This window comes from Larimichthys crocea, chromosome I, assembly GCF_000972845.2.
Source record: "Larimichthys crocea isolate SSNF chromosome I, L_crocea_2.0, whole genome shotgun sequence".
Taxonomy (NCBI): Eukaryota; Metazoa; Chordata; class Actinopteri; family Sciaenidae; genus Larimichthys; species Larimichthys crocea.
Window position 1 is genome coordinate 43,359,538 of NC_040011.1, and position 12,885 is coordinate 43,372,422.

General features: G+C 39.8%; 2 protein-coding genes and 1 long non-coding RNA gene across 6 annotated transcripts in view; 1 reads left to right on the forward strand and 2 right to left on the reverse strand.

Annotated features, from left to right (window-relative positions):
- ap1ar (adaptor related protein complex 1 associated regulatory protein) overlaps positions 1-10,511 on the reverse strand; it is a 20,087-nt gene extending 9,576 nt beyond the window's left edge. For all 4 annotated transcript variants that reach the window (XM_027280975.1, XM_027280974.1, XM_027280973.1 and 1 more), the window contains exon 1: positions 10,321-10,511. In XM_027280975.1, coding sequence (XP_027136776.1) covers positions 10,321-10,391 — 71 coding nt within the window. In that variant the 5' untranslated portion in view covers positions 10,392-10,511. The remainder of the gene's footprint in view (positions 1-10,320) is intronic.
- Positions 6,096-6,948, reverse strand: LOC113746241 (uncharacterized). Its single transcript, XR_003462682.1, has 2 exons — positions 6,911-6,948; positions 6,096-6,157 (listed from the first exon to the last, which is right to left on the reverse strand). It is a non-coding gene; the product is annotated as an uncharacterized LOC113746241 (long non-coding RNA).
- Positions 10,512-11,943: 1,432 nt separating the features above from the next.
- eif1ad (eukaryotic translation initiation factor 1A domain containing) overlaps positions 11,944-12,885 on the forward strand; it is a 12,121-nt gene continuing 11,179 nt past the window's right edge. Inside the window, exons 1-2 of the mRNA XM_027280976.1 lie at positions 11,944-12,111; positions 12,254-12,372. Coding sequence (XP_027136777.1) covers positions 12,286-12,372 — 87 coding nt within the window. The 5' untranslated portion in view covers positions 11,944-12,111; positions 12,254-12,285. The remainder of the gene's footprint in view (positions 12,112-12,253; positions 12,373-12,885) is intronic.

Below are 12,885 nucleotides of genomic sequence, written 5' to 3' on the forward strand. Positions count from 1 at the left end.
TGTTAACAGAGGATTTTTGTTGCAGCCACGCTGGACACAGAGTGGTTCAGAACAGCTAATGAGTAACACTTTCATGACTGCGAGAAGCTGAATCACCGTTGGTATTTTTAAACACAAGAGCAGGCGGAAGGGGCTTTTTAAAGTTTCGAGAAATTGTAGTACAGAGTATCAACAGCTCAATTCCTGTTTCTTGTATGCAAAACTGAGTCGCCGGAGGAGGATTGTAGATCACCTTCAGAGCGCTCCACTACAAAGAAAAAAAACCGGTCATTTTAATGACGCGGTGCTGGTTGTGTTTGAAATTGTTGAGGTTTGCTGGCATGGCCTGCTGTTTGAAAAATCTGATGTTTATTTTAAACACCATCTGTCAATTTCATGAATCCAACGTCTTTCGCAACTGCCATTTATTCTTCTTGATTGACTTGAAAGCAACAAACAGGGGCGGGATCTACGGGGGTGGCACCTGAAAAAGCCACCCCCAACCTTGCCAAACCAGCCGTCCGATTTCCTAAACCGCAATGACACGAAACAAGCCCCAAAACACCAAAACGGCAATACCTTTCCCCCCAAAAAGAAAATTCGTTTGCGCCTTTAGTTTGCTTTAAAAAGAGAATAACATTACATAACTTGACAAGTTTTATATTTATTTGTCCTGGCAAAGTCACAACATGATTTTGGAATATATATGAATGAGCAAACACACGATAGAACCAACTTGTTATATAAAAATGTTGTAGCTGTACAGCAAAGACGCTTTGGTAGATGAGCACACAGTAATCAAATTAAGTGGTCCACTTTAAGTACATCCATACAGTACCTCTAGTTAAGTGATATTGACCTCAGTAAAACATTCAAAGATATTTTAGATCTTTTAAAAGTTGTGTGACTTGGTTTTTGGTACAAGCCTGCCGCCTAAAGTCACTTACTGGGTTGTCACCTTTGAGTCTTGTCAGGTACTGTACGTGCACTGTCAGTGTGAAATATCACCTTGAAATGAACATTTTCATTAAATATTTCACTTCCAGCAACAAGCCTGATTAAGATAATGATTCTGTTAATACAAATGTACCAACCCAGCTGTATCGCTACGCCATGATCATTACAGTGAGTGATGTGACGTCCAACACGTTTTTGCTATAACTTTATTTTTTTTCCGTAGGCTCAGTGTGACAAGGAATGTTCAGTTACAGTTTTTTTAAGTTACGTGATTAACTCAGAGATGATGTAATCACAGCAAAACATAATAGTCAAATGTGTCAAGAAAAAAACTATTTTAAAATCACACACTCGCACATCAACCCACATCCCCGTCTACACACTTCTACAGTAGTGCACAGTTGTCACATCAGTTTCCTCTTCACACACACGTGAGTCAGTGAACATCCTCTACGGGCTGCTAACAAGCAAATTAAAAATCCACACATTGGAGTGCAATCAGTGACCAATATTTGATTCAAACAGATTAAATAATCAATGTGAAACACTCAGTCTCAGTCCCAGGATCGACCGTGACGTGACAGGTAGAAAGATGTTAACGCACAAGACCAAAATAATGAATACAGCAGCATTGGATCAATCATAGGATCAAAGTTTACACCACAGAGTTGTATTTGAATATTTGATTAGCAAAAATAATTTTTTTAATATAAGCAGTGAAAAACAAAGCAAAAAAACAATCACATAATGTCAACATCAACACTTAAATCATCTTGCTTTTATCCCAGTTGTTTGGATTTGTACAACATCTATTCAAAATGAGAATAATAATCCAGAATTAGTGCCACTAAATTGCTCTTACATTCATAATGGTTCCCATATTTTCAATGAACGAGAGAACGAGTTGAAGAAAGTAAGTGGTGTAATGGAAACTATAGATGTGTCTTAGTAGAAATGCATTAAAATGACTTATTTCTGATATTAACTTATTATGTAAACTGTTTTCCGTGCTGCACCTCTGCAATGTGGGTGGGCCACCTCTCACCATCCATCTCTCATCTAATTACATTTTATCTCGTAGTTTGTTTATGTAATGCATCACTGGGTCCATATGTATCAACATTGATACATACAATGCCTTTGTAGTCACCTCCTCCAAGTGTGGTAATCAGTTTGACTATACAGAAAGGAAAAAACAGTTTACATAACAAGTTCAACGCACTCTGTAATTCTCCTCACTTGGGATTTCAGGATATGCAGGTCAGAAGCTAGTTTAGGGTATATATTTATAATATAATATTATGTTGCAATAACAAAGGTGGGTTGGTGGTCGTCCCTCTCATCCTCACTGCTTATTTCCTACCTTTTGCTGCAAATCATGGATAACTCAAATTATGTAAAGCCCTGTAATGTGTGTGTCATGGTGCCTGGCAATGATATTGCGGTTCTGTGCTTTTTTATTTTGGACATAAAAAGATCTTGTAATAAAAGAAAAACAAAACAAAAAGAGGCCATTTTAAAACCCAGATGTCGTACAGCAGACCGATGAAGAGGGAGTCCACTGTATGTGCTAATTGTGTTTTATAAAAAGATCTCTATGCAGCATAATCCCTGCTAAAGAATGGTTCATGCTCTGGTTAGCTTTGAGTCTGAATGTCTCAATTTGTTGATCTATAAAATAAGAGCATAGTCCGGCGCAGATTTTGGTAATATTGGCAATATTACTCCTGTATCATATTCGGCCGCTTATTGACTGGAGTGGGGTCACTGCATTGAGCACGGCTTTGATGCAGCATGTCACAAATTAGTGCTGTGCACCCAGGAATATGTTTACAAAGATACTGTCAGTCACACAGTTTGATGTTGTGCAATCAGTCCAAGATTCAAAAGACTGTTTGATGATGACCCAGATCGTCAAAGGTGGCATCAGTGTCTGTTTTTGTTCTGTTTGAGACTAATGTTTCACCTTTTCTTCAGCAGCCTTTGTGTATCAGTTCCTTTTTTGGCTGTCATGCAATAACTTTATAAAACTGAAGGGCAAAGCTGAGACTAAAGGCGCATTCAGACAGAATCCGGTGCAGGTTTTTTAATTAATTTGACTGAGGATGTTGGTTGTTTGACTGCAGCGGTCCAGGCCGCGGGGTTGCAACTTCACACGGCGGCCGCCATCAGACAATTAGTCAACTCCTCCACAGTCAGCCTGATACGTCACTGAAGCTGAGACTATCCAGGTAGATTGACGGACTAAACTCTTGATACTCTACCTGTTGTGTTTGGTTTTGTTTATTTAAGAACCAGCTTATAAATCGGGAGTCTAGCTCGCAATATACACTGCAAAATAGTGACACAAAGAAGAAGTTTGGTTGAGAGACACAGGCAGTGAATAAGAGCGAGCGAGCAACAGACGTTGATAAAGCCGGTTAATCAATGTAATAAAGTTATAATAAATTGATTGTTTCACAGCGGTTAGATTCAGCACAAATAGACGCAACGCCGGACGACCCTGTGGCCATTCGACGCAGCGCAGGATTGTGTCGAAGGCGCCCAAAAAAAGGGGCAGAAACTAACAAAAGACATGCATTAGCATCGCCACTGACCAAGGCACCGGCCTCAGAACTGCAACTGGTCTCCAGGCACTGCACAGTGGCTGTCAACGGCTGCTAAATAGTTAGGATAGGTTAAACGCAGGGGTCAGATTCCCCTACTGGGATTAAGAAAGTAAAGCATAACTCATAGGTTATCACAGCTAATAAAATGTCCTTTTGCTAAGTGAGAATAATTCAACAGATCTGAAAGCAGCCATCTGCTTTAACAAACAACGTTTCCCTTCAGAGTACCTCAGGTGTTTGATTCGCTGGGCCCTGTGGCATGGAAAATAAGCACACATTAATGGATGGAAACTGATCAGTTTAAGGTACAATGCATAATAGGGTCGGCTAATTTGGCAATGAAGCACTGAAAAAATGAGTATTAGATAAAAGGAACACTACAAGTTTTCTGTGTGTAGAGATTCACAACATATACCCGCAGCATCAGAGTTTCATATTATCAAGAATGAAGAGCAATTGAGTACATTTTCTGTTTCATGAGGCAAAAAGCTGGTGAGCTTTGACATGAAGAGGACACAACAAACGTCTCCTTGGTGCTGGACACTATCTGTCCTGGCTGTCCAACCTGAGGCCACAGTCCGAGGCGTCCTCAGAAGGGGGTCTAGGACGGGATTGACAAACCCTTCGAATTCAGTGTCTGCATTGTCCTCTGGATGGTTACTCACAAAATCGTTCTCCCACTCCAGTGCGGCGGAGTCCTCGGAGGCGGAGGTTGGCCCGCTGGTCATCTGCTTGCCGCCGGGCCTCAGGGCTGCACGAAGGATGTCCTCCTCTGTCCGAGACCTCCTCCAGGGTGGAAGTGCGCGGTTGATTCCTGCACAGAAGGACACGAGCTTTCATTGTTATGCCGGTCGAAAGCGAAAACTGCTGCTAGGTAGTTCAAGTTCAACTTTATTGTCAACACTGCCATATGTACACGGACATACTGCGAGTTTAACCAAGGTTTAAAACTTAACATAATGTGTTTAATTGGATTTTGGAGCTGAATTGATTATAGTAATATAAAGTAAACCGACAGCCCTTTGAATAATACATAATATAAACAACACAAATACTCTTTAAAGAGGGCTCATGTTATATAAGGTGTATTTCGCTGGACAAAGGTGATCTGAAAAGGAAACTATATCATTTAAAAATGTTGCTGAGTCCTCATAAGCCTGTAACTTAGTCCAGCTGACAAAGGATCAGCAGAATTTGCTGCCAAACTTCTGAGATAACATTGATATTTGGATAGGAACGAAGAATGCATATCAATGGGGGTCAGATGTGGGTAGAGACCTAATGTAGCTGTAGGCTTCACTTAAAATGATGTAAAATGAACACAGTGAATATGAACTATGTCCACAACTTATTTTCCAAAAGTTATAGTTATAGTCTGCTTGACTTGTTTCACTCCTGTTATTTATACATTTAATGGGACTCCAGAGGAGCCTCATCCTCCTCTTCTTCTTCTGCAGTGCCGCTAAAAACAGAATCAATCTTGGCTGAGAAATAACCGGCGCTCTGGTTTGGGGTGCAGAGAAGAGCTCCGACTTTGTGTGTTTGAAGTTCAATAAGGATGATAACAAAGAACAAAACGCCTGCGCATCATCAGAGAGCTTTCCAAAATCTCACCTTCCTCGTCTTCCCACTCCAGATCCAGCGAGGTCCCGTCGTCGTTAGTGGAGCGGGTCTGGTGGTGAAGTCCCAGCTGCACCTGTGTTGGGAGTCACAACGTTCGTGTCAGACGGCAGTCCTGGAAACAAAGAGGCGATCTTACATCAGAGAATGTGATACACACCTGGATATGGTTGAAAAGGATGGGGTGGTTCACTTACGGTTACTCCTGAAAGCCTCAGATTGAGCTTTTACATTCTGGAGGTAGACGTCGAAATCCTCCCCAGAGGTTTGTCGGAACACAACAATAAGAGAAGTCAGTGGGCGTGAATCACACCTCCTTCTGAAGATTTTTAGTACTTAACATTTGGATTAAACAAGTAAGAATAATGTACAGCAAGCCCTGCTTCACATCAGGATCCTGCATCACCCCGTCAGGGTTTATTTTGCAATAATAACCGGCTTGCTGTACATTATCATGCTTATGCATGGTTGCTTGGAAGAAATATCAATATTTGTGTCAAATTGTTGATTTAAAGTGATTTTAATGCACCCATCCAGAGTCAATGATCAGGACTGCGTCCATAGGAACAGTCTGTTATCATAGCTGCGATCTGTTATATGGAAATAACTGTAAGTGCTCAGCTTTGTGTGCTTGCAGCTCGCCTCTCTGTGTGAATTAATTAAGCACTGAATGCTGAGACTGGATATCTTGTAGTGCTATGATATCTGTTCTGCAGCCTACACACACTGCCCCTCTGACTGCAGGAGTAAACTGTGTGCTTACAATCATTAAATCAATGCTTTGTGTGAGAGCTCAAAAAAAAAAACGAAAGCTCCTTTTTGAATACATCCAGCATTCCTGTCTACTAAAAACCTATACAGACCCCTCAGACCACAGCTCATCCTCAGCTGAACAACAAGCCTGTTGTTCTATGAACTTCAGTCACTCACTTTTTTTGCTGAGTTTCACTGCTGGAGCCATCTGCTTTGCCACGTTTCCTCTGGGCAGACAGCTGCTAACAATAAAACCATAGATCAAGCAAAAAAGATAGTCATGTCTTCCCAGGATCGAATTAAATCACAGACTATATTCAGAATAAAAAAACAAAAACAAACACATTTAACAGTTTTCGTGTTATCAAAGAAATGTGGGCAAATCACAAAGCAACACCAGAGAAGCAGTGGAAAGAATGAACGAGTCCATTTTCACACCAAGAATTACATTTTCTCTCCTGAAACAGTATATGAAATACACAAAGTCTCACTTTAATATTATTATATATCCACATTTCTCTATTATGAGTGTAAACAACAGGCAGAAGTGATGGTTATAACTTGCAGCACAGCCTTGTCTTCACTCATTTCACTGCTTGTATTGTACTAAGGTTCACTGCCAGTTTTACGTCTATTGGCACTTTAGTCCTTGCTTTTATATCGGCATCCACCTACTGGATATTATTCACCTGAAGCGCCCGAGTGAAATAAATGTGTCATCTTTTGCCTCTCTGCTGTAAAGTAACTGAAATACTTACAGTTGTCCAAAGGATGATTTAAAAAAGTAGTTTGTCAGGTAAACTAAAGCGCTGACATAGATAATAATAATAGTAATATCCCTGCCTGGATAACAAGGACAGGTTAATGAGGACAAAGAGAAGACAGTAAATAGAGAAAGTGTCCCTCTAAGACATGGAGGGCAGTGTGGGTTAAAAAAAAGGAGAGAAGCAGCAAGTAAAACTGGCAGAAGGGAGCGCTCAGTGCCGCCTCACCTCCTTCAGTTTGCGTTCACGTGCCAACCTGGCGGCCTACGCTGGGCGGCATTTTCTAGCCTCCTCTTCTAGCCTTAACTTCTCCTCTTGTGTCTCTAACTGAAGCGAAATAACAAAATGGAAAAACACACAAAAAATAAAATAAAATAAATAAAACACAAAAAAGACACAGAACAGAAAAATTACAAAAACAGAAAAAACAATGCGCAAATTAAAAATAAGCAAAAACAGGTCTAAAACATAAAATGAAATTAACGGGGACTGTTAATCTAACGAAGTTATAAATCTGCGTCTTACCTCCAGTTGGATCTTCTGGTCGATCAGTATCTGTTTGTCTGAGATGGCAGTGTAGCGATGCTCCTTGAGGTTCTTGATCTCATCTTCACTGATGGGCCGGAGTAAAGAACAAAACAGACTTGTTACAAACTGTTCAATGTTTCTTTTGTGGGAGGACACTCATGATTATTTGTTTTTAGATTCACACACCGGACTCTTACCTCGGGCAGGGCTGTGGACTCTCAGCCTGCAATGCAACAAACAACATTTCTTTTTTAAGCCACACAGCAATGAAAGTGAAATGTACTGGGACCATGCAGACAGTAATTGAGTTACTCCCTGACTGCTGCGCAGTGGTGCGCCCATCATTTTCTATCCATCAAGAGAATGGCTATCGGAGGAAAATCTGATGGGAGTCTGACAGTAAAAAGTATCCTGGGAGTAGCAGCATAATGCAGCTTTTAATTAGAACATACGTCTTATAAAAAAAACGTCCATCACGATGCAGAAACTCTACATACACACACACACATCTATAAAAGCAGCAGAATAATAATGTTCTCCTTGTTATTAAAAGTTTTTATACGTCATCATAACGTGAACAGACTTACCTCATCGCCTCTACCAGATTTCATCAACTGCAAAATTACAAAAAGTCACAATTAGAAATGGAACTTTATCCTGAATATTCATTATTTTAAAGAAAATAGAAAATAATACCATTAAAAGTCTGACCATACCTCTATTGTATAATGCTCCCCTGGGGGGCTGCTCTGAAGTATTTTGACCTGTGTGAACAAAGCGAGCAATGAGCTGAAAGATGCAAACAGACTGTCATGTTAGGCTGCAAACAAGGACGATAACGTTTAACGTGAGCTGTATTCTAAGGTGTGAATGTGAGTGTGAATGGTTGTATGTGTCCATGTGTGCCTGTGATGAGCGGGTCAACGTTCTAAGTCGGCTTGAACAGACACCAGCCCCCCATCTCACCCTGATGACATATAAGCAGTTACAGAAATGGATGGCACACCTGTATACCACCGACATCTAACTCTAGAGGCTGCAAGCACTGACATCAAAATCATCTTTGTGTTCTGTTAGACAAAATATGAAGTTTAGTTGAACTTCTTTGCTTGTTTGTAAGAAATATGAACAGTGCCAAAAGAATCACACGACATAACATGCGCTCAAACTTTGATATACTAAATAATAAAATAAGGTGTTAAAGCTGAGCTGAAGCGGAAGCAGACGGTGTTTTTACAGCCGCGTTGCAATGACCACAAGACTGACTGACTAATGCGGTTTGGTGTCGGTGTCGGTCACGGAGCAGCTAAAGTGATACAGTCTGTGTAACAGAATAGTTAGATAACACAGAGTTATCAATGAGTTTGGAATTAATGAGAGAAATGTCAGAGGAGATTTTCTCCTGGCAGATATTGGGAGCTCAGGTGCAGCTAATATTTACTATTATCATTAACAATGGTTTAGTGTCCCAGTATAAGATCCGGCGTGCACACATACCAAGGAACAGACCGAATAATTAAGCGTATTGATTACGTCTGTGTTTTTTTGTGCTTAGTCAAAACGTCTGCAGTGAAATAAGTCTGTTGCTCTCTCTCACAGTGACTCACAGCCGGTGTTCGACTGTCTAATCCTCCTTTGCTCATTATGTGCTTGATTAAGTTAGAATTGATTTAAACTTTGAAGATGTTCAAACCTCTGTCTCTCGATCTAGAAAACGGATGGATGGATATCTCATGACACTTCCATACAGAGCAGGTCTAGCCTGTACTCTTTATAATATATTTACAGAGACGCAACAGTTCCATCATGAGCGAGCACCACGTGACGGTGGCGAAGAAAAACATTCTTTTAAACAGGCAGAAACCTCGGGTAGACCCAAACTCATCGGTGGACGTTCATCTACCGCGACCGGTTGAGTTAAAGATAGAGAGAGAAGCAGCAAGTCATTAACTAACTATAAACTGTAACGGAGACATGGTAGCAATAATATGTGTAGTGGACGTCGTGCAGGACCACAGCAGCAGCCACAGATCCACGAGAACCGCTGGAAACTCCTGCTTACATGCAAAAAACACTATTTAACAGCGAGCGGGCCACAAAAATCTAAATATTTAAACACGGCTGCGAGCGTTTACACACTGTCATGAACCTGGAGTATCCGTCAGCTCCAGTATGTCGACATAACAAACTATTTTTGATAGATCTCGCTGGTAATGCCGCTCATTCATTCTGCTACATTTGCCATATTTATACTGTTTATATCTTTTTAAATTTGCCGTATTTTCCTTAGATCTCTTTTAACTGTAAATATCTTTCATATATTTTATATATTGTCGTTTGCACCATGGTCAGCTCTCTGGGACAAACACAGTAAATCTTCCTGCCAATAACAGCATCTAAAAAAATTTAATATTTAATATAATTTACAGTCACTGCACATTGCTCCTTTATTACTCTGCACTAAAGTCAACACTGCCAATTTGCTGCATATACTTTTGTACAATATATTTTATTTACTATTGCTATTGTGATATTTTTATTATGTATAGTTTGTTCTTTATATGTTTTATTCTTATCTATCTATCTATCTATCTATCTATCTATCTATCTATCTATCTATCTATCTCTTTCTTTCTTTCTTTCTTTCTTTCTTTCTTTCTTTCTATGTCCTGTACATTTGGCAGCATTGATAATAAAGTTGTGATGCATGTGAAACAGCCTTCAGTCATCTCATCAAAGCACAAGATGAAGTCAGACTAAAATAAAAACATTAATTATTCACACTGGATTACACAGAAACAGACACAGACTCATCAGTATTAGCTCCAGGAGCTCCAGGAGCTCCGGCTCAGTGGCTGAGCTTCATGTCCGGGATGGTGGCTTGTTTTTGGGGTGGGGTCCAGCAGGTTAGACCCCCCCCTCCACACACACACACCAGCACAATAGCGCAACCAGTTTTTATCTGTGGACACATAAACCAGGCTAACACACACACACACACACACACACACACACACACACACACACACACACACACACACACACACACAGTAACCGGACCCGCTGGTTCAGATGATGCTAAGAGAGTTAGCCTCCTCTTCCTCACTCACCCTCCTCCTCTGTGGATCCTGCTGGCTTCTCTCCTGAACAGCCCGACACACTGTGCCCAGCAGTTTCCCATCGCATTGTCAAACACTCCTGTGATCCAGCTGCAGAGCTAGTTTAAACCTGACCAGCTGCTGCTGCTGCTTTTTACTGCCTCCTCCAACAACAACTGCTGCTGCTGCTGCCACTTCCTCATCCTCCTTCCTCTCCGGTGGAGACACAGAAATGTTCAACAGCGCCACCCACCGACAGTTTCCTGTCACTGAGACCAGAGGCCTGACCAGGGGTCAGAGAGAGTTCCTGTCACTGAGACCAGAGGCCTGACCAGGGGTCAGAGAGAGAGAGAGGGACTGCAGGGGGTCCACCTAATGTCTGTCATTATAACTGACAATTATAATGTGTGAGAATTAAAAAAATATATATTCAACTTATTATTATTTTATTTATTTATTTACATTTCTATAGCACCTTTCATACAGATTCAAATTACAGTGCAGCAGCAGCATTACACACAGTGACGATAGACAACTTAAGAATAAACATAACATAAGAATCAAAATAGCAATAGTAAATAAAATATATTGTACAGAAGTATATACAGCAAATTGGCAGTGTTGACTTTAGTGCAAAGCAAGAAAGGAGAAATGTGCAGTGGCTGTAAATAGATAGATAGATAGATAGATAGATAGATAGATAGATAGATAGATAGATAGATAGATAGATAGATAGATAGATAGATAGATAGATAGATAGATAGATAGATAGATAGATAGATAGATAGATAGATAGATAGATAGATAGATAGATAGATACTTTATTTATCCCAAGCTGGGAAATTACAGTGCAGCAGCAGCAGCATTACACCCAGTGACGATAGACAACATAAGAATAAAACTATAAAGAACAAACTATACATAATAAAATAGCACAATAGCAATAGTAAATAAAAGATATTGTACAAAAGTATATACAGCAAATTGGCGGTATTGATTTAGCCCAAAGTGCTTCACAGAGCAGAGTAAAAAACAGAAATAGACAACAACAGAACAGTTGCATGAAAAACTAGAGATTAGAAGAAAAGTAAAAAAAGGATAAACTACAACAACAAAACAAATAAGAAGTAAAATTAAGACCTATAGGGTAAAAAGCACAATTTAAGCAGATAAGACCTGTACAGTGAATAAGCACCAGAGAGAAAAGTGACAGGGAGTGATCAGGACATAAACACTCAGCAGTGAATGTCCAGGCACCTTAGGTAAAAGGTATGTCTTAAGTTGTTTTTTAAAAATGTCTACAGAGGTTAAAGGTTAAAGTTATTGGACAATTTTCTATCAACCTAAATAAAATGGTCACTTTTGGTACCTGGTTGCAGATTCTTTGAATTTGATGACCAAATAATAATAAATAAAAAAAACACTCATACTAAAGCTGAAAGTCTTTAAACTCCTAATCAATATTTAAATTTAAATCAAATGTGCTGAAGGACAGATCCCAAAAAAATAAAAAATATTCATCTGTCTGTATAAATCCCAAACCAACCTTACATCTGTGAGCTTGTCCAACACCCAAATGAACAGAAAACAAATGAACAGAAAATAAAAGCATACTTTTATTTTGAAAAGGTCTGACCACGTGACAGCGGAAGTGTAACGTTTCGTGTTGCAGGAAAAACAGGGACGCATGTGGCTTCACTGCTAACAAACACCAGCGTGTCTGTCTCCTAAAGTGATCCCCAGCTCCGTGAAGAAGCTCGTCCTGCTCCGAGGAGACACGTCTACTCTTACCTGTCTTTCAAGGTGAGCACGTCACCTGCTGATGCAGCCCAGCGTCTAATAAAGACTTTGGACAGAGCCAGACTGAGCTAACTGAGCTAACATCATGTTTTTAGTATTAATGAGAAATCTGCTGTCTGTTTATGTTTTGATCTTCTTTCCTCAGCTGGAGCAGAAACCTGAAGCTCACTGTTCAAAATGTCGCAGGCCACAAAACGCAAACACGTTGTCAAGGAGGCGCTGGGAGACTTTGTGACTCCCACAGAAACACAGCAGATTGTGAAGGTGAGTGAGAGGGGCCGCTGTCATCATCCTCATATACATATACTCTCACTCTCATATACATATATTCTCACTCTTATATACATACTCTCACACATATACATATATTCTCACTCTCATATACACATATTCTCCTTTCACATATACATACTCTCACACATATACATATTCTCACACATATACATATATTCTCATTCTCATATACATATATTCTCCTTTCACATATACATACTCTCACACATATATATATTCTCACACATATACATATATTCTCATTCTCATATACATATATTCTCCTTTCACATATACATACTCTCACACATATATATATTCTCACTCTCATATACATATATTCTCACTCTCATATACATATACTCTCACACATATACATATATTCTCCTTTACATACATATAGTCTCACTCTGAGAGTGTCAGACTACTCTGAGAGTGAGAATATATGTATATGAGAGTGAGAATATATGTATATAAGAGTGAGAATATATATATATATATATA